This window comes from Schistocerca piceifrons, chromosome 3 (genome assembly GCF_021461385.2).
Source record: "Schistocerca piceifrons isolate TAMUIC-IGC-003096 chromosome 3, iqSchPice1.1, whole genome shotgun sequence".
Taxonomy (NCBI): Eukaryota; Metazoa; Arthropoda; class Insecta; order Orthoptera; family Acrididae; genus Schistocerca; species Schistocerca piceifrons.
Genome location: NC_060140.1, coordinates 159415529 through 159435998, shown reverse-complemented (window position 1 = coordinate 159435998; position 20470 = coordinate 159415529). Strand labels below are relative to the sequence as shown.

The 20470-nt window shown below is 42.2% G+C and overlaps 1 protein-coding gene across 2 annotated transcripts in view; it reads left to right on the top strand.

The window, feature by feature from the left end:
• Positions 1–20470, top strand: part of LOC124789786 (solute carrier family 22 member 7-like) — a 133305-nt gene that overhangs the window by 74026 nt on the left and 38809 nt on the right. For both annotated transcript variants that reach the window (XM_047257254.1, XM_047257253.1), the window contains one exon: positions 776–990. In XM_047257254.1, the coding sequence (XP_047113210.1) occupies positions 776–990 (215 nt within the window). The remainder of the gene's footprint in view (positions 1–775; positions 991–20470) is intronic.

The following is a 20470-nucleotide window of genomic DNA, read 5'->3' as shown; positions in this document are numbered from 1 at the left end:
GGATGGCATTGTACCATGTCACCAGGCCGCAGTTGTTCGCAATTTGTTTGGAGAACATTGTGGACAGCTCGAATAATTTGGCCAACCAGATCGCCCGACATGAATCCCATAGAGCGGTTGTAGCACACAATCGAGATGTCAGTTTGTGCACAATAACCATCGCCGGCATCACTTACGCAGTTATGGACGGTTATAGTCGCAGTATGGCTCAACGCTTCTGCAGGGGACTTACAACCACTTGTTGAGTCCATCCCACGTCGGGCTGCTGCACAACGACAGAAAAATGAGCTTCAAAACATTGCTAGGAAGTATCCCATGACTTGGCGCCTCAGTGTAAAATAATGGTGATTTATTTTGAGGTGGGAATTCTGTCTTTAATACTGACCCTGGTACTGGAAAATTAACTTTATTAACTATGATGTAATGGACAGTCAAGTGAGTGAGTCACATATGGCTCAGGAACAATGTAATACAATTGAAACAAACATTCCAAATAATAGGTAGAGATGAAACTTGGGCCGCTGTGACCGAGCGGTTCTAGGCGCTTCAGTCCGGAACCGCGCGACTGCTACGGTCGCAGGTTCGAATCATGCATCGGGCACGGCTGTGTGTGATGGCCTTAGGTCAGTTAGGTTTAAGTAGTTCTAAGTTCTAGGGGACTGACGACCTCATATGTTAAAGTCTCATAGTGGTCAGAGCCATTTGAACCATTTTTTGGAAGCTATGACCCGGAGAGTATGCTATCCACTTTGAGACGCCACACTGCTTCCAGCAGGTCTGCGCACCTACTGACACAGTTCTCGCTGGTGTTGCTGGCTGGTGGTGTGGGCGTGAATCCCTTCCTGACGGTGGTGGCGCAGGGCGCTGTCCAGCTTCCCTCGGGCAGCGTCGTCCACGTCTGCGCGGCGCGCTTCGGCCGCCGCTGGACCGCTGTGGGCTGTGCTCTGCTGGCAGGAGTCACCTGCGCAGCCACCTTCTGTATGCTGAGGGGTAAGTTGCGTAGATTGCAAACTTTTCTCTGGATCCAGAATGAGATTTTCACTCTGCAGTGGAGTGTGCGCTGATATGAAACTTCCTGGCAGATTAAAACTGTGTGCCCGACCGAGACTCGAACTCGGGACCTCTGCCTTTCGCGGGTAAGTGCTCTACCATCTGAGCTACCGAAGCACGACTGACGCCCGGTCCTCACAGCTTTACTTCTGCCGGTATCTCGTCTCCTACCTTCCAAACTTTACAGAAGCTCTCCTGCGTACCTTCCAGAAGTGCTAGAGCACTTGCCCGCGAAGGCAAAGGTCCCGAGTTCGAGTCTCGGTCGGGAACACAGTTTTAATCTGCCAGGAAGTTTTCTCTGAATGTTCTGGTTTGTCGTGCAGTATTTCTCCCACAGGGTGCGACGTTCTGCGTTCCCTTTCTGGCACTTGGCTCCTGTTGGACAATCGGGGAGGCAAAGGGTCTATCTCTCATACTTCAACGAAACCATAGTGCACTGAATTTTTGCATAGTTTCAACTCATTAAATACGCTACGTTGAGAACGGCCGTTCTGTTACTCCTGGTTCTGGCGTCGTAAATCACGTTACTGTCTCAGAAGAGTACAATGTGTGCTTGAAAATGTAACAATGCAGCGGATTCTTCAGCATGGGAAATACAAGGAAAAGAATTCACTTCAGTGCAGCCTCTGATGCGTCGTACCGGACCCTCCGTTCGGACATGAATCAAGCACTGATTTCTTGCAGTGATTAATGAGAGCGATACAGGTAAAGTTGATGGATTGTACCACAATCGGACCAGTACTAAAACCTCTAATATCGGCAGGTAATGGAAATACTTTGTGCACTAAATGTTAACATGCTCGTCTACATTTTGGTGCCTGAAATCAAATGAAATTGTACTTATAACCAGATTTCACAAACTGTGAAAGACATCGGTGTAGAAAGAGACAAAATGAATACCATCAGATATATAAACATTCACTGATCGATCTGAACATAAGTGAGAACAGTAAGCAATTAGACGTTTAGCATTTATTAAGTAATATTTTATTTGATAACAAATATCAAACTTAAATATTCAGTTCCGAACGTACTGAAAGTTCATAGGTTTTGGTGACATTCTGAAAGTGGTACATCCTATGTAAAAACAATGCTATTGTATAGTGGTGCTTAGCCTTGTTAGTGTGATGTAGGAAATGGTAGTTTAGGAAGGAAATAGGGGTTGTGTGGGTACAGTTACTTAATAAGTTTTAAATACATTCATTAATTAAAAAATTCAACACATTAGAGAGGATGAGCAAAATTAATAAACAAGGAAGGTGACCAATGCCCAGTTCGAGAAATACACATTACGAAAATCATGTGTGTACGCAGTTGCACAGGCTCGATATCTTATTTGAAAGGAAACAGTATCTATTGTTCGAATCGTACAGCTTACAACCGACAATGCTTTCCTTTGACTAAAAAATTACACATTAAATTAAAAAATAACATTACATTCAAAACTAGTAAAACTCTTGCCTCTCGACAATAGTAGTTTTACAGTAAGATAGAGAGCAATATGCAACCCCTCTTCTAAAAAAGTTTACAAGCTAAAACAATGACAAGAAAAACAGTATAACTGCGTAAGGCACCATATCCAAGGATGAAAAGGCCCAAACTAAAACAGATTCCACTACCCAACAAGAGACAATAGTCATGATACAATTGGAACACAGGAGACAGCCTATTCAAATGTTGACTAAAGGACGAAATAATTAGGACCATTGGTTGTAACTAGGGCTGAAGTCTATGTATTCGAAAGTAAATCAGTTAAGGAAAGTTAACAGAAGTAATATATGGTCTGGGCGGTAAAGTTTGTCAGGATTCTACTGAAACTTACTTTTGATAACACTAATAGGGTTTGCTGTGGTTCCATTTTAACTACAACGCTTACACACGAACGCTGAAACAGAGAAAAACGTAGTCGTCTGCACATCGGTGTTTTTTCCAAGCACAACCGAAACACCACTCTTCTTGCGCATCACTGACGAAGATTTCATGCAACATTCCCGCTTCTTCTTTGTTACGTCTGAACCGCCTTCTCTGGTGCCAAGACGCCAAACCAAGTCCAACTCACCAGAACAGGAGTTGCTGCCTCGTGTTTTAACAAGTCTCAGCTGACTCTGGCCTATATTTTATTTTACATTTTTCTTTTAGTATGTTATCTACTTAAACTAACAGATCAAATGTTGCACATGAATTGGTATAAATGTAGCATATACGGTAATATTTGAACATATTTTCAAATGTGTTAGTAATCGTTGTGGCTGTGTAATGTTTTGTGGTTCCTAGCTGGATGAGGAGAGGATAGTTTGTTTGGTGGGTGGCCGGTTTCCTCTCACTGCAACGCAAAATACATGCGTGGTTTGAATACACTTTATTACCGGAACCATTTGAGAACTTAACTTCAGTGATGTCCAGTTTTAAGTTCTGTGGTTAACAGCAATCAAATAACATGTACTAATTCTTGAATCTTGTCCCACGCATATCACAACTATATACAATGGCTAACGTTCCCTCGCTGGTACCTTAGGTGCGAGGCGATGATTATCACAGCTGAAGACTAGATCACAGTGTGATGTTACGTACTGATCGAAACAATGAGACAGCATGGTCGGCGGCGGTCTATATGGATGCTGCGTTATCTTGTGGGGTAATGTCTTGCTTTTCTCTTACTATAGGCGTGCCTAGTGCAACGCCTGCTATTCAATGTTTCCTAGTGCAGACCGGTGTGTTGGCGAGGGCTTGCGCACATCCTCCCTCCTTTCCACGAAACGCTGCTCCGTTGTCGTGTACTGGAGTGGAGATGCGAACGACAACTTGCGGGAAGGGGGCAGAGGCAGGAAGCTACACGTAGAGAATGAACTGGGAACTATAGCTGTAGAGAACGACGTACCCCAGGCTTTAACTCGCCATCTCGCTCTGCGGGAGCAGAGGACGTCTTCCCGAAGACATTGCTAAGGATATACGTCCAGTCCTCAGTGCGTCTCCTAGGGTGATGACGGCGATGGCGACAGCGACGGCGACGGCTATGGTGGGTCCAGATCCATCGGGTCTGTGAGCGGTGACGGGGGAGGCGAGAGCGCGACGTCGATTGGCTCGTCGTAGTTGCCTTGGCGGCACCAACGGACGGCTGCGAAGTTCACATGGTCGCGCCAGGCCGTGACTCTGTGAGGACAAAAGCATCAGAATCACAGGGCAAAGGACAACACTATGGGAATGAGCACACGCGATTGTCGACTGTCAGATTGTACTAAGATCGCACTTTCTTATACTGCCGACGAGCAAAATATCGGCGCACTACTGCTGAATACTGTTTCGTGAGCAAAGTCAAGACGTGCCATTGTAATGTTACAATATATTTCAGATCAGCGTCCGCTTCCGTGGCCTGTGTAATTTTTTTATTATGCAATTGAAGAGATTGCAGCAATTCAGAGTCCTGCGCATCGATCTGGCAACAAAATGCGTCAGAGGAATCAAAATCAGAGTCGGAGCCGATCGGAAGGCGAGAAAGGGCTTCAGCATTGCCATGATTTGCCGTAGGCCTGTACACAAATTTGTACTCATACTGGGATAGAATCAAAGTTCAACGTTGAAATTTTTGAGCAGTACATGCAGGACCCACTCTGATGGATGAAACAAGGACTGCAAAGCCTTATCTACATCTACATCCACATACATACTCCGCAATCCACCATATGGTTCGTGGCGGAGGGTACCTCGTACCACAACTAGCACCTTCTCCCCTGTTCCACCTCCAAACAGAACGAGAAAAAAATGATTGCCTATATGCCTCTGTACGAGCCCTAATCTCTCTTATCATCTGTCACTAAACAGAGCTTGCGACCAAAGAGATAGTGACAGAATTTTGTCACACCGTACACAATAGCGACAAATTCTTTTTCAATTCATGCGTAATTGCTCTGTGAGTTAACAACTTTGAGGCAAAGCAGTAGGTCTGCGTTATGAACCAATGAACCAATTCTGCACGGAAGCACAGCTCCAATATCGAAAACGGAAGCGTCTACTTGCAAAATCATAGGTTTGGCAGGATCAAAATGAACTAAGCACCTGTCACTGAGCAAGGCGATTTTCGGTTTCTGAAATGCGTCGTGACATTTTCTGGTCCAGACGAAACGCACATTCTTCCGACACAAGCGATGAAATGGAGCCGCTATCTGTGAAGCGTTCGGAATGAATCGAGTGTAGCATATCAACTTGCCCAGCACTGACTGCAGTTCAGATACATTGCGAGGGGCAGGCAGGTCATGGATTGCAAGCAAATGAGACTGTGTGTGTCTCTGGCGTACGACCTGAGACTAAAATATCGTCAAGGTAGTTCGAACAGAACAGCAATTGAGCAGTCACCTGTTCGAAAAGACGTTGAAAAATGGAGGGGGTGGAGGCAGTGCCGAAGGCCAAACGCAAATACTTGAACAGGCATAAGTGTGTATTAACAACAGACACTTTCCGTGATTCTTCAGCCAATGGAATTTGCAAATGCGCATTACGCAAATGTATCTTAGAAAAGTAAAGGTCTACACAACCTGTCCATAAGTTCCTTAGTGCGAAGCAATTGATACGTGTCAATTATTGTCTGGGAATTGACTGTAGTTTAGAAGTCAATACGAATGCGACCAGGCTTTGGAATCAAAACGAATAGACTTGCCCACATACTAGCTTCTACTGGAGCAGTCGCACAATTCTCTTGCAATTCTTTTAATCTTCTAGCTACTTGGTCTCGTAAAGCAATGGGAACGTGCTGAGCCCGAAAAACTTAGGCTCCGCATTGTCTTTCACGGTAAAGTGCGCTACGAAATTGTTAGATTTTCCATCAGAAGAGAGTTCAGGAAATTCCTTAAGGTTCATTGTCTTGGGTGCTAAGGCCAAACAAGTCAAACGAATCTAAGCCAAAAATATTTTCACTGCCTCTTGATTGAAAGACCGTAAATTTCACCGTCCTAGTGTGAGATTTGTAAGTGTCAAATAAACTACACTGTCCGTTGTGTACAGTAACGTGCGTGCCAGAGTTTGACATGCGTAGTAATCCTAACTCTTCGTACGTGGCACGATTAAGCAAAGTTTAATAAGTACCTGTGTCCAACTGAAAGTCAACACGACTGCCAGCAACTTGTAGTGTTACAAATAGTTTTTGTAATGACTTCGCACTGCACTGGGGCGAGATGAGAGTACAACCTTGCTTGAATAACTGCTAGAACCCTTAGTCCGCTTTCAAAACACTGCATTCACAGCATGGGTATGAGGCCAGTTGTTGCGAGAGCGGGCAGAAATGGCGTTCTTTTGCCGTTACAAGCAAACTGCCTGGACATGGCCTTTCTTTCCACATGAGTAATATGTCCCTTTGCGCCACGGGCAGTCTTGCCGCTTACAGCGAGTAAAACAGTGAGGGCAAGACTTCACTAGATATACAGGCCTAGCTACTAGTTTACTAGGCTGTCTGTGGGTTTATGTGCGCGCTCTTTGTAGCGGCTGAGTAGGGCGGTCGCGGGCAAGTGGTGAATCGATCCGACAAATCGGGACCTGATCAAATTTATCGGCGGCTATCGCGCCGGCATCGAATTAATCTAATTTTTGCGACACTTGATGTAGCGAAGGATCTGAGTACTTGAGAGTCTGTTCTCTAATTCTGCTATCAGGGACATTGTATGTGATTGCATCACGGATCATCACGTCATTATAAAAGTGGCCATAACTACGCTTTGATTTACACTTCCTAGTGGGTCCTTTTAAATCGGTATACCACTGACAGTACGTCTGTTCCTGGGTTTTCTTACGGCGGAAGAACTAAAACATGGTTGCCGCGAACTGAATATGCAGTTCGTAATTGATCGACGCGGAGGGGTATCCAAACCGGTGGCACGTGATCAAATAATGAAAGGAAGGACTGCGCCAGTTTTTGTTTATTTGAACATATTTGATGAGTAGGTAACACAGACATTATTTAACATTAAGTTAGCCTTGACGGTTCAAGCTAATGATTTTTTACAATTTATCTGTTACTTTAAAGACATTGGTAACAACCTACAACGCGTAAAGGGCTGATTCCAACGATAAATAACAAACTGCAACCACTAACGCCTGATGGACTGATTTTAAGAAATAGCAACTATGACCAATGATGCCTGAAGGGCTAATTAAAGAAATGCAATTAAGAACTCAATAATTAACTAGTACTTAAATGGTAAATTCTGAAACAGGCTTCAAGGGCTATCTTAAACACATGCTATTTGGCTACAAGGTATTTAACCGAATAATTAACAATACAAAAGATTTAACAAAGGAATCAAAGTAATAGGTATACTTCAAAATTTGCAGGGATAATAATTACAGCGGCCATAAAAAACTGAAAATTTGGTTCTCTACTCTAAATTAGTGTGAGCTGCTTCACATTTATCTCATACATGACCTGGCGGGTACACTAAAGTCGGCTCGCAAACCACCAGTTTAGCGTTGGCGTGTTCACAAGTCTAGAACAGACTAAAACCTACGATTAGAAGCCGGTGCTGACAATTCAAATGGTTCAAATGGCTCTTAGCACTACGCGACTTAACTTCTGAGGTCATCAGCCTAGAACTTAGAACTAATTAAACCTAACTAACCTAAGGACATCACACACATCCATGCCCGAGGCAGGATTCGAACCTGCGAGCGTAGCGGTCACGCGGTTCCAGACTGGAGCGCCTTTAACCGCACTGCCACACCGGCCGGCTGCTGACAATTAAAATACAATAATAACAGAAAGGAGAACCTAAACTGAATTACGCTGGCCCACGTTAATAATTTGGGGTCGCAAGGAAACATTTTGTTACTGAATCCAAGTTCGCGGCTCCAACCGCCAAGTAAACAAACACACGTGAGATACCAACACGCCAGACAAATCGAATACAGCAAACGCTCTCTGCGTGAAGTTGTTACAAAAACAGAGCATAGAATATCTTCATACATGAAGGGGCAGATTGAGCCGACACAGAGATGAGATCAATAAGTACTGTCAGGCAATTCTAATTGGGTAACGACTAACTACAATGGCTGGCGACAGCCGAAGAATCTTGAGGAGGTGGCACACACTTTCGTAGTAGTCTGCAGAAGCAAATAAAAATTATGCTCACCATAGCAGCACTTTGCTGATTTCAGTGCTGTTCTAGGAAAACCGGAATGGACAGCCTCTAATGAATCTCATCCGTGCGTCTGACACAATCACCGAGACGGTCATTCGTTAATTTCTTACGGGTTGCAACTAGCACGCTGCACCATGCAAAAGGCCCGTACTGAAACCTCCACAAGCAGCGGCGTACGGCGTACTCATTCCTCTCGAGCAAGGTGTTTACTTCCTCATACAGGCCACTAAATCACGATAAAAGCACACACCGTGCAACCCAAACGCCATCACGTCCCAAGAGGAACCAGAACTCACTGCATGGCCGTTCGCATTGTCAGCCAAGGTGCGACTCCCTACTGCAGACCCTTGCAGAGACTCTCGCCCTGCGCTCACTAACCTCTCTCACATATATCATTTTCCGTAAATACGAAAGATAAATTAGCCGATCGCTGATAGCTATCAGCGATCCGGTTCAGTAATAGTGACTTAATGCAAGTTGCGATGCCACTACCCAAATTTACTGTATTATTATTAGACCATGCTGCATCGGTCTTTCGGAAAGCGGCTCTAGCGTTTAATAGGTTTGAATAGACAGCCTATGGTGATCCAACTACTACACGGAATTTTTGGAATAAATAATGATAAAGGCGCATAACAAACTTACTTTTACGTCTATTTTTGATTATTAGTAGCACTGATAATCTCTTTGAAGTGACTGAACAGGGAGCACTTAATTCAGTATGCTTGATATTGCCTAGCAGGAGGACATTATTCATTTAAAACAATACCACAGCCTCATGAACTTGTTTTAGGTTAAAGTAAACTACACAAATTGTAATTACTGAATTTAATGTTATTGAGTTTGCATTTTGCTGAAGGCACAATGTGTACTGTGGTGGCAGCAATTTCCTTGAATGCTTAATAAAGAACAGTATAGATCTGCTTGTCAATATAGTTACTGAAAACACTAATTGAGAATCACGTTGCTCGGTCGGAACCAAGTAATTTTTGACTATGGCAATGTACGCCGGCCGCGGTGGTCTAGCGGTTCTGGCGCTGCAGTCCGGAACCGCGGGACTGCTACGGTCGCAGGTTCGAATCCTGCCTCGGGCATGGGTGTGTGTGATGTCCGTATGTTAGTTAGGTTTAAGTAGTTCTAAGTTCTAGGAGACTTATGACGTAAGATGTTGAGTCCCATAGTGCTCAGAGCCATTTTTTATTATGGCAATGTACTGAAAAGCCACCACATCGAGCTGGATAGTAATTAAGGTGGCATAGTACCTGGCATCTTATATCCGTTGCATGAAGCGACGTCTGTAGGCAATTTCGGCGTTAATTCCGACTATTTTCTATTGTAAATATAGCTACGCCAATACTTACGCACCATAACTTTTCACTGATGTTGCAGCATATAGAAATCACTGGATATGGTGTAATAATGAGCTATTTCCTTTAAATAATTGATTATACTCGGAGAATGCAATTTAAACCATAAAATTACTATTGCCTCCAAACTTTACACACTATAGAGAACTTGGTTTGACTATTACTCAAACTGATTCACAAAATATAAATGTACTGGTAATGGCGTCGGTATAACAACCATAATAATACTTTTGTAAGATAACTTCCAGTTCGTAGCTACCGAAGTGAGCTGACTAGTGGACCTCATCAGTTATTGAGATCACAATACTACGTAGGATGCGGCTACTGGTCCATTCACACCTCGCCGTAGGCACAAGCAATTCGTCGTAATTACCACAGCATTGCACCATGCCGTGCCATGTACCTCAGAGCGAGAAACCGTACTATTTTGCCGCTCACAGCCAATCTCCGTCGAAATACCGCGTCTTACAAGCCTTAGTGTCCATTTAGCTTGTAGCCATATGATAAACGAAGTCCATATCTGTTTTCTGCTCACTTCTAAATCGTCTGTTAGTAACATTACCGTAGCACACACCAGCAGTCACTTTTACGCCACATAACACATGTTCTGCCTCAGAGCTAAGCCAAGTTACTTCTACCACCAATATTACGCGCGAACCTGTACACTGTTCTCATTCTCGGAGATCTCCCCCCCCCCCCCCCGCCCCTCCAACACACACACACACACACACACACACACACACACACACACACACACACACACACATATCTAAACATTATTTTTACATTAGGCCAAGCTCTCTATTTACAATTAAACATCCCATAGCATTACAATATTCAATTACAGTCATTTTCATATTTTAAAGTAATATTACATTTATATTTTTACTACACCTAACAATATTATTTGGTTTAATTATTTTGTTATTTCGCTCTCAGGGTGCAGCACAACGCAGACACTGTCTTCCGTATAGCGCTCTTTAATTTAGCTGCCACCAGGCGGAAGCACTTTGCCATCGATTCTGGCCCAGATATGGCATAAGCGTCCACTTTCTCTACCGTTGCGCCTTGACTATACCTGACATTCACTAAATGGCACGTTGTCACATTACAAACTACTGCTTCATCATAGGAGAGTGCATCAGGAGACGACACACAGAGATTCCTTCGAGGGACAAGCAATAATGAGGTTTCACAGTACCTTGGATTCGATGAACTTGACAGTGTGCCAGGAACTGCGTGAGATATTCGAGATATTCATCTTCTTTTTCATCGAAATGCCGAAACGGTGGAAAGCTGTTTCATAGCGTTAGTTGGATCGGTTGGTTGGTCTGTTGGGCAGCCGACGCAGCTTGTGCGGCAAGCAAATGCTTTACACTAGACTGCAATGTAGCGATTTTCTGGTTCTGAAACTGAAAAATCTGATTTAGTTACAGAGCAGGAGGAGTCTGGGGCTGAGACGAAGGGAAAGTGGGTGGAGGGCGCGGGGTAGCTACTCTAAAGCTAACAAATTACAGCAAAACATGAAGAAACAAGTAGAAAAGCAATGTGCATAGCCTCTGAAAAGAGAAATATATTAGCCCTGCAGCTCCTCTTCTGTAATACATGCAACCAAATGAACAATTAGAATCACTGTAGCGACAGCTCCCATGCACCAACCGAGAACACTTGAAAAGCAAACAAAACTTGCAGATCACACTCGTCGCCACATGTTGTGGATGTGTCCTCTTGTGATGTTTTATGGATACTGGCTGGATGAGGAGACACTACAACACAAAATGTACACGTGGTTAAAATAAACTTTATTTCAGGAACCAATGAAGTACTTCAATGATTTCTATGGCTGGCAGCAACCAAATAACATGTACTGATTCTTGAATGTTGTCCGTGTCCAATTCATAACTATATACAATGACTAACATTCCCTCACAGCTAGTCAGGGTGCGAGGCGACGACTATCACTGTGGAAGACTAGAGCACAGTGCGACGTATTGAGGTACAAAGAGAAGTGAGGTCTGATGCGACCTACTGAGGTACTGATTGAGACGGCTCGGTCGGAGGCAGCCTACATGCATGCTGCTCATGTATCGTTATCGGCGTCTAGCCTGGACACATGTCTTGGTATACGCTTGTCACAGGAGTTCGTAGTTCAGGGCCTGCTGTGAAATGTTTCCTAGTGCCGACTGATGTGCTGGCGAAGACGTACGCCAACACATTAATAACTAAACGATAAGCTATTTAAAAGGAAAACAGCCTACATAGACTATATACACAAACAAAAGTAACAAAGGAAAGAAGAAAAGGAAACTTCCACATGCTGCCATTTGTCCATCTGGCACACAGATAACTGTTTATCTGGAGTCCAGCAGACATCGGCTATTGGTCCAGTACACTGTTCTGCCACGTGAACTTGCCGTTCTGTATAATACAGCTGACTCTTTCTCAACTGCTCCCGTGATGTACTTCCTCTACGGCTCTCTGCAGACTCTTTGTACTCTTTATCTTCCACGTCCCATAACTGCAGTGGCCGCCCCCTCCTCCAGACACAAGGAGCCACTATCACTGTCTAACAAGAGCAAACCTCCATTTGCGTTCCCAGGAGCCACAGCTCGCAGGTGAGTCCCTGAACTTGCCACTTTGTGCCGTGAACAATACCGAATGGCACGCTATTCACTGCCCAGTGTTGTACGCAGTCTCGTCACGCTACTCCTGCCCGAGACCCCTTGCGCTGTCTCTTCAAGTACTTAATGGTTCTGCTCAGACTCCTCACCTCAGTCACTCACAACCACGCCTCATATTGTGGTCATTGCCTGCTGTGCAAAGCCAATGAACGCTCTGCTGGGACCGGAACGCATCATCAGTACTGCTGCTAAACTGCTAAGTGGGGAAATAATTCAACTGATCTCCGAATCACTGTTTCATGGTACGCAAGTATATATCGCAGTTTTGCTTGTCGAAACCAGTATTACATTAATGTAACCTTCTTGTTCCAACAAGGTGCACGCCAAAGTTGTTTATTTTCTTTCTCACTGCTTGTATTAAGAGATTTTCGAGATGCGCTAAGCATGTAGTGAATTGGTTCCTAGGATGCTTTGGTTAAAACATTTGATGAGCATCACATCATCCACTGACTAGTCGTAGTCGATGCTCAGCCTTCAACCACGAAATTACAAGAGGACTGACATCTCCGCTCACTAGTTGCAAGAACGGTTTCAGTGATGGGATCCGAAAAATAGGGTGGTAAATCAAAACTCGTGGACATTCCCTTGCCGGCCGAGGTGGCCGAGCGGTTCTAGGCGCTACAGTCTGGAACCGCGCGACCGCTACGGTCGCAGGTTCGAATCCTGCCTCGGGCATGGATGTGTGTGACGTCCTTACGTCAGTTAGTTTTAAGTAGTTCTAAGTTCTAGGGGACTGATGACCTCAGAAGTTAAGTCCCATAGTGCTCAGAGCCATTTGAACCATTTTTTTTTAAATTCCTTTGTAAGTTTCTTAATAAAGTTGTAAATATGGAAATCTTCTTATGCCCCTGTGTCGACCTACTCTTTTTATAGCGCAGGAAGCGGTACAAAACTTAAATAAAAAATAAAAAGAAGACACGAAAGAACCTATGAGGAACAAATAAAGTACGTGTTGTCGCTTTCAATTAAATGGTAATGTTTCGATCCAAGCGTCGTCACGTCGGGGGACGACTAAGTAAATTAAAAAATAACGAGTTTACAGCAGCTACGCTTCCTAGAAAGCATGGTTTCATTATTGCTGAGGATAAGCCTCTTCTGATTGACGTCATCTTCTCCATTCCTAAGTGTCCCGCATCCACACCTCAAAAGAGGTAGTGAAGTAATAATTAATTGTTATACGAAATATGAAAAGTAACCCATCTTTAACTAGCCTAACACTGCTAAAGAACAGAGTTACATATTTATTGCGCGTCATATATTTACGTAATATATTATGGATCGCTTTTAAAAGCTTTTTTGTGCCTTTGTTACTATTATAGCAAAATCTTTTGATTTAATACTGAATTTTAGACGTCAAAAAGAAATAGAGAAAAACTTCTGCAAGCGCATATGTTTGTCTTCCACACCTGAGTAACAATCGCCATTCTTCCGCTTTGTGGGTGCCGAAACTGGCAACTTCAAAAGACCAAGATCATTATTGTTGGCCAAGCGACAAAAGATAAACAGATGTTCTCGCGTTGTGTTATGTTGATGTTTTTTGAGCTCTGCGATCCCATACTACGAAACTTGATGTGACTCTCGTGTGTTACGTAGTGTATATCAAGAGAGCGCGTTCGCAGAAAACATGTTTACTCAATTTAACTTATGAAATGCAAACGGCTTACTAGACCTCCGTGGAACATTGGTAAGAGCCATCCCGAGTAAACCAGCTAAGAAATGAAAAGAAAAAGCAGTTAACTCTTTGGGAGCTGCGATGCCACAGGGAAATACACAAATACACAAGTTAAACTTAGAGCGCTCCTCTGTTTCCATCGGGAGTAGAAACAGGGTTTCTAATAGAGGCGAGAACGTTTCGGATTACCACATATTGTCACAGACGTCTCAGTTGATACTGCGATTATGACTTTCTAATCAGCTTAAATGGTATCAGACTAGACACGTCTTCTGTGAACATACCTTCCCTGGCCAGCGTTGTTTCAATGGCTTCCCAATGAGCAAGCACGTTCTTAGAGCTTGTTCTAGGCTATAGCAAACGCTTTGCGTTTGGTTCTGACTGCTTTTTAGCAGCAGGTTTCCGCGCTACAGTTGTGCCTTAGACTGCCGGCATCTGTCGCAGACTCAGGTTTCGTGATACATTCCTTAGTATGTTGAGACCATCCGTCGTGAAATCGACTGCACCACCCCTCTTTCCATTCCCCCTTCTTGTCTCCTTCTGCAACTTAGAATTTTTGTTGCAGAGTTACTGTGCTGTCAGCTTTAGCGCCTCTATACAATGTTATGTCCTGTTTCTATGTCGATGAAGTTCTTATCCGAATAGTATTGTTCCGGTGTTTTACGTTCTGTTTTATCTTACTGTTCTGAGTATTTTCTTGACGCCCGTCTCAATCTGTTATTGGGCGGGCTCTGAGGACCTTACCGTCGTGCGCCCATACAACCCTCTCTATCCATCATCCGGTTTAGTGACACCTCTCTTAAATGTTGATTCTGATTTTATGTATATGTTTATTGTTGTTACTCCTCCAGTAACTGTTGCCGCAGTGTGATATAATTTTTGCAATAAAGCCCCAAATTCAATAGGCATTACGTTGGTCGCAGCCTATAACTCACTGTAAAACTTCCGCCTCATCTCTTTATATGCGAACGGTAGTACTTGTTGCTTATAAATTACTTTTCCTTGCAAGTTGCTCAGGGAGCAACTTCCTGACTGAGACCATTTGTCGCTTAAATCTTTCACATCCTTGCACCTTTAAACAAGTATTGTAAAAGAATACTGACGGCAATGTTAGTATAGTTTTGTACTTTTCGTCTAGAAGTTAACTGAATTAAACGGGATGATGCTACAGTATCGTGAAAAGTCTATGAATTGCATAAACTATTACTAACGGTACCAAAAGCAACAAACCACTCTTGCTGTACATTGTTTCAGATGTCAACTAAGCAGTTGGTGCGAAAATACATTCGAAGGTCGGATTTTCTTTGCTCCTGCTAGAGATCGTACATGGCAGAGAAGAGTAGTGGTGCTCGTGCTAGGGAATCGTGCGTATGTGCTCTTCAGGGCTTCATAATTATAATGGAAACAGGACGTAACCACAAGAAGAGATGAAGGAAGACATCCTTGATGTTCTGAGCAACTTGAGAGAATATTTCATTGTAATGAAACTTGGTTTGTGGACAGGAAGCTCTGGAAATAAAGAAAACATGATCTTGGAAAGTGAAGTTAACAATTCCAAGTGAGAGGAGTAAAATAGCTACAGTGTTGGCCCAGTGACACCGTCTCATGGCGCAATGCAATAAACTGCGAACGACAACCAGTACACGCCAACACCTAGAGGCCTAAAAGACACCTACGATAGCCATCTCCCTGACCTCGACATAACACTGAACGAAAATAGTACGGAAAAATCAGGCATAACGTTAGCATTATGGTGGGTGCTTACAAAGACAGTGTAAGAAGTTTGACAAAGGAATATACCGAAATATACAACAGAAAAGCAGTTTTGTTTGCACAAAATAGGTCTATTTTATCATCAGATGTGATGCGTTTCGCCTGTTCTACGCATCATCAGACAACTGATAAAAATTCTAGGTAATCAAGACCGAGGCGTCGAACGTAATTATGAGTCCCTGAAACAGGAAGGTAACAGCCAAATACCCATTGTCAGTGGCCTGTTACCTCCCATCTCTTTTGGAGTCTTATCACTCTTGACGTGTCGGTTACAAGGAGGGATAATTTCATCAGTGATGTAATGAAGCAAAAAGTTCAATACCTCGGCCTTGATTAGCCAGAATTTTTATCAAGTGTCTGATAATGCTTAGAACAGGCGAAACGCGTCACATGTGAACTTTAAATAAACCTACGTTGCGCAATCAAAACTGTTTTCTACGTTCTATATATCTATTACGGTTGATGTACCAGTGCTACTGAGGCAGTCATGCAATGTAGGGATTTTAATAGGTATATACTGAAGGTAGAAAACCAAAAAATACCAAAACCACACAAAAGACCCACTAACATGAACATGGGAAAAGAAAATGTTTTTCACATCATATATATGGCACAAAATCAAGAAACGGAAATGAATGTATATGAAGATCAATGGATGACAGTTAACCATAGAAGAGAGAGGAGACCATCTGGGCAACCATGAGTCATTCACTGTTGCTACACTAAGAGACGCAAAAACAGAGGCGCAGGTAAGAGAGCAAGGCTCTCTGACGCTTCCCCTCTCTCCATTTTTTACCGGACAATGGAGTGGTGGCTCTCGAATGAGATACAAAACCCAAAATAATAAAAGACCCTGAAAATGCAAAGCATAAGGCTCCAGAAGGGTTTCCACATACGACAGAGCAATACCAACAGCACCGTTTTTGACCGAAAACTGACAACACACAGAATTTCAATGCAATCATTTTCAAGCAAAACAAGGCGAAAGATGAAGGCCCAGTGGAAGAATAACTGTCCTCATAAAGCCGAAACTAATGCCAATAACCAAAATTATCGAATAGAAATATACAATCCGGACGGAACTAAACTGCCAACAAAACTAAACTGCTGTTGATACAATAGATGAAATAAGCCAGCTAATCTCTGAGAGTAAACGCGATAAATTGCTAATCATTGCCAGAGATTTAAACTGATACAGAACTGCCATGAAGTTGCGAGAATAGGAAAATCCTCCAACTTTAAGATATAAAAATAATAATTATAAAAGTAAATATGAAATTAAAACTGTATCGCGACTTTAAATCTTCTGCCTAACTGCAAAGTACCAGTCCAGTTTGCTACCTAGATTATGCTTCTATAATGTAAAAGAATTAATATGATGTTCCTGTTCATCCCGAAGAGAGGGGATGAATGGAAACAGCGGTATTAATCTTAGTGTAATATGTCAGTCATTCGTGTTTGTGGTGGACAGGGACATGTCAAAGTCTTCTTCGGATCCAAGAGAATAAGAAACAAAATTTATCTGATTCAGAAATTGTTTAATATGTCCAAAGAAAGCGCATGAGGCTTCTTATTGTGTTTCTCAAATAAAAGTTATTATATTTCTAAATCCTTCACTGTAACATGAAACTGATGAATTTGGTTTGCTCGTTATTAGTTTAAGTCACTGACGTCGTGTTTGAGAATTAACCACCTTGACTTATTTTTTAATAATTCCTCACGTGTTATATTAGACCTGTTTAAGCGACCATGTTTCCCATTTTTCAGAAAAAGAAGTAAACGTAACCCTATCTCTCAAAGTAGCAAGTTTTACATTCAAATAATCTAATTGACCGCTTCATTTTTCCATGTACTTGAGACACACCATAATCTCTAGTGTTGAGAATCAACCAATTCCGAAAACATAAACCTTAATTTTCAATTAGCCAAACATAAATCAGATTAATGTATGCATTAAAACTGAATTTGATTAATAAACCTGGATTACAAAACAGCTTACCGTGTTCTGAAATTTAAACAAAACAATTTAAATTTGTACTTCCAAATAAGGTTCGAAGTACGGAAATTCAGCATCAAATCTGATGTTTTTCATGTGATGAGTATATCAGCTGACAGGGTCGTCAACTTCCAAATTCATAATTTTCATATAAGATTGTCTCACTGCCAACCTAGACAAAGAACCCTTTAAAAGATTTTCTCATTTGTCTTCTGACATTATAGAATACAACGTTAGTAGTAGATTTGCGTTTGTTCTTGCCATTGTTTCTGTTCACACCATTTCAAGGTAGTAAGAGAAAATAACAGTTACAGAAAAATGTTTTACCCTATTAAACAATGCCATACATTTTCTACAAGGGCATGAACACAATACACGACGAACTCATAAGGGGACAAATTAAGGGTAATATAAGCACTCTCGGCGATTGTAAAGCGCATATCCCTTCGGAAACATATTCATCTGGTAACAGGTATCCAAGTAGAATAGCAAAAATCACAAGAATAGAAGGAATAAGCAGTTTGAAGCGTAACAGACCTCGGTAAAGTGAAGATACAATCACACACAGCAAAAATTTTGAAAGGAAAATAGACAATGTACAACTTTAGGAAGTGGCATAAGGGATAGGATAAGTCCTATGACAAGCCGGCAGTCGAAGGAATACGAAACAATGGTTCGACACAGTGTGCTACAGACTAAGAAGAGACATACTGGAAATCCGACACCAACTAAAGGAGGTGTCTAGGATACTTCGCACTATTTAGAATTTACGCAGAGAAACTATATACCTACCAGAAAACCCTAAAAGAATAGAACATTCTGTAACATAGAAAGAAAGAAACCATTGGAAGAAGCTACAAGCGACTCAAACATTGCAGCACACAAAGGAAACGCGCCAAAATACAGGTACACTACATCGCTACAAAAGAATGGGAATCACACTTACTTAACAAGGTGGTATTAAAAGACTACCAAGAGGACAACCAGAAGGCACTTGCCGCATACAACTGCAAAACGTGCCTTATTTGCTATAAAATAGGTAAAGTATGCCATTAACACAACCAAGAATAAGAAACCCGTAACCCCTGACAAATTGTATTGTGCGTATATTGGAGATACAGCACTAACACTAACACAAGTATGGACAAAACTTTAGAGTAAGAGCACAGAAATAGCCACCATTACCGAACACTGGAGAAAATAATAAAAGAGCTATGTGTGATGAAAGTAAAGCACAAAGGCCTCGCCATTATACAGAGGTATAGCAATGGAAAACCTACCTTTCAAAATAGTCACAAAAACGTAACGGCCATCGCAGAAACCAAATTCGAAATGATTATATTCTGTGAAAGCAGTAGAATTCCTGCTGAAGTCAGTACGGAATGCTTTTAAGAGAGAGAGAAGTTTCGTTTAGCATTTCTAGACTTCACAACAGTGTTTGAATATACATAAAGCTAGCGACAGAAAAGTAGAGAAAGCCCTATGCAAAAACAAGATGTCAACACAAACCATAAGCACAGTGCAACGGTGGAATGAAAGAAGAGGGCGAGACAAGTTCTCACTATCAGAGCTAACACCCTAATGAAACGAAGTACTTCAGTAAGAGCAATTAAGTCAAATATTGTTTATCCATGCAATGCGCTGACTCCTTACACAGATGGGGTAAACTTCATTCGGCCGCTTGCGACTGTGGCGCTGAGAGACAGACGGTCAAACACATCGTGCAGGAATGCCCACTAAGCGCATACGATGGTGACCCACACGATTTCATAATGGCGACCCAAGAGGCAATCGACTATTTACTATCTAAGCTGGACAGTCTGCTTGTGATCGCTCTTCTGTGAGTGTAAATTTACAATTGGCGGTGTCCTTATATACAAACTGTTATTTATTGCTCTGTCTATACATATGTGATTTTTTATTAATCGTGTTGTTTCTGTAATTTTTACTGTGTTGTTATGAGCCATACGCTAAATAAATAAATAAATGGAATAAATTGTGCAATTACCCAAAGGGAAGGGTGTAATCTCGTACACATTTTCAGGCGATGTTATGATAGGCTCAAAAGTCATCACAAAGCTACAGAGAATTAATAAAATGATAGGGAAAATTTATTCGTTAAATGCGACTTCTTAATAAATATACCAAAAACAGAACCGATGATGCTCATAAATGGAGGAAAAACACTTGTATCGAAGGACATCTTCTACGGGATGAATAAAACATTGGTGTCACTATACAAACAAGTTCAAATTGTATCGAAGAACATGATAAAGAAGGCAATCGAAGCAATAATGGAGGTTCACGGAATTCAACATATCAGATCCCTTTGCCTAGAGACAGAAATGTCATTATTCACAGCCAATATCTCGTCCATACTGACGTAAGGCAAAGAAGTCAGTGGATAAATTCTCAGAGCGATAAACAACACAAGAAAAAGGCGACCTATAAAAGGAAGCACTCACAGTGTCCAAAACTAGCATTCCAGGTTCTCATAATTGCTGACAAGGGTCTCTACCGCTTTCACCTGCTTTGACCTGCGCACAAACGTAATGCTATACAAAACCAATACTTCGGAAACACTTTAAAAAACGTTGAAGGAAAAAGGAGAATACACTCCAATAGACTATTAAGGCACAGGGGCAATGATTGACCGATAATGGACGAAGGAAAACTTAGCGATGAGGGACGACATTACCAGAGTGACAGTCCATGGTTTGCATCACCTTGCTTCCTACAACACAGCATATCAGGAACCCAGCACAACGTGTAAATCCAAACAGTGTAACGTAATATGCGAACGTTACTAT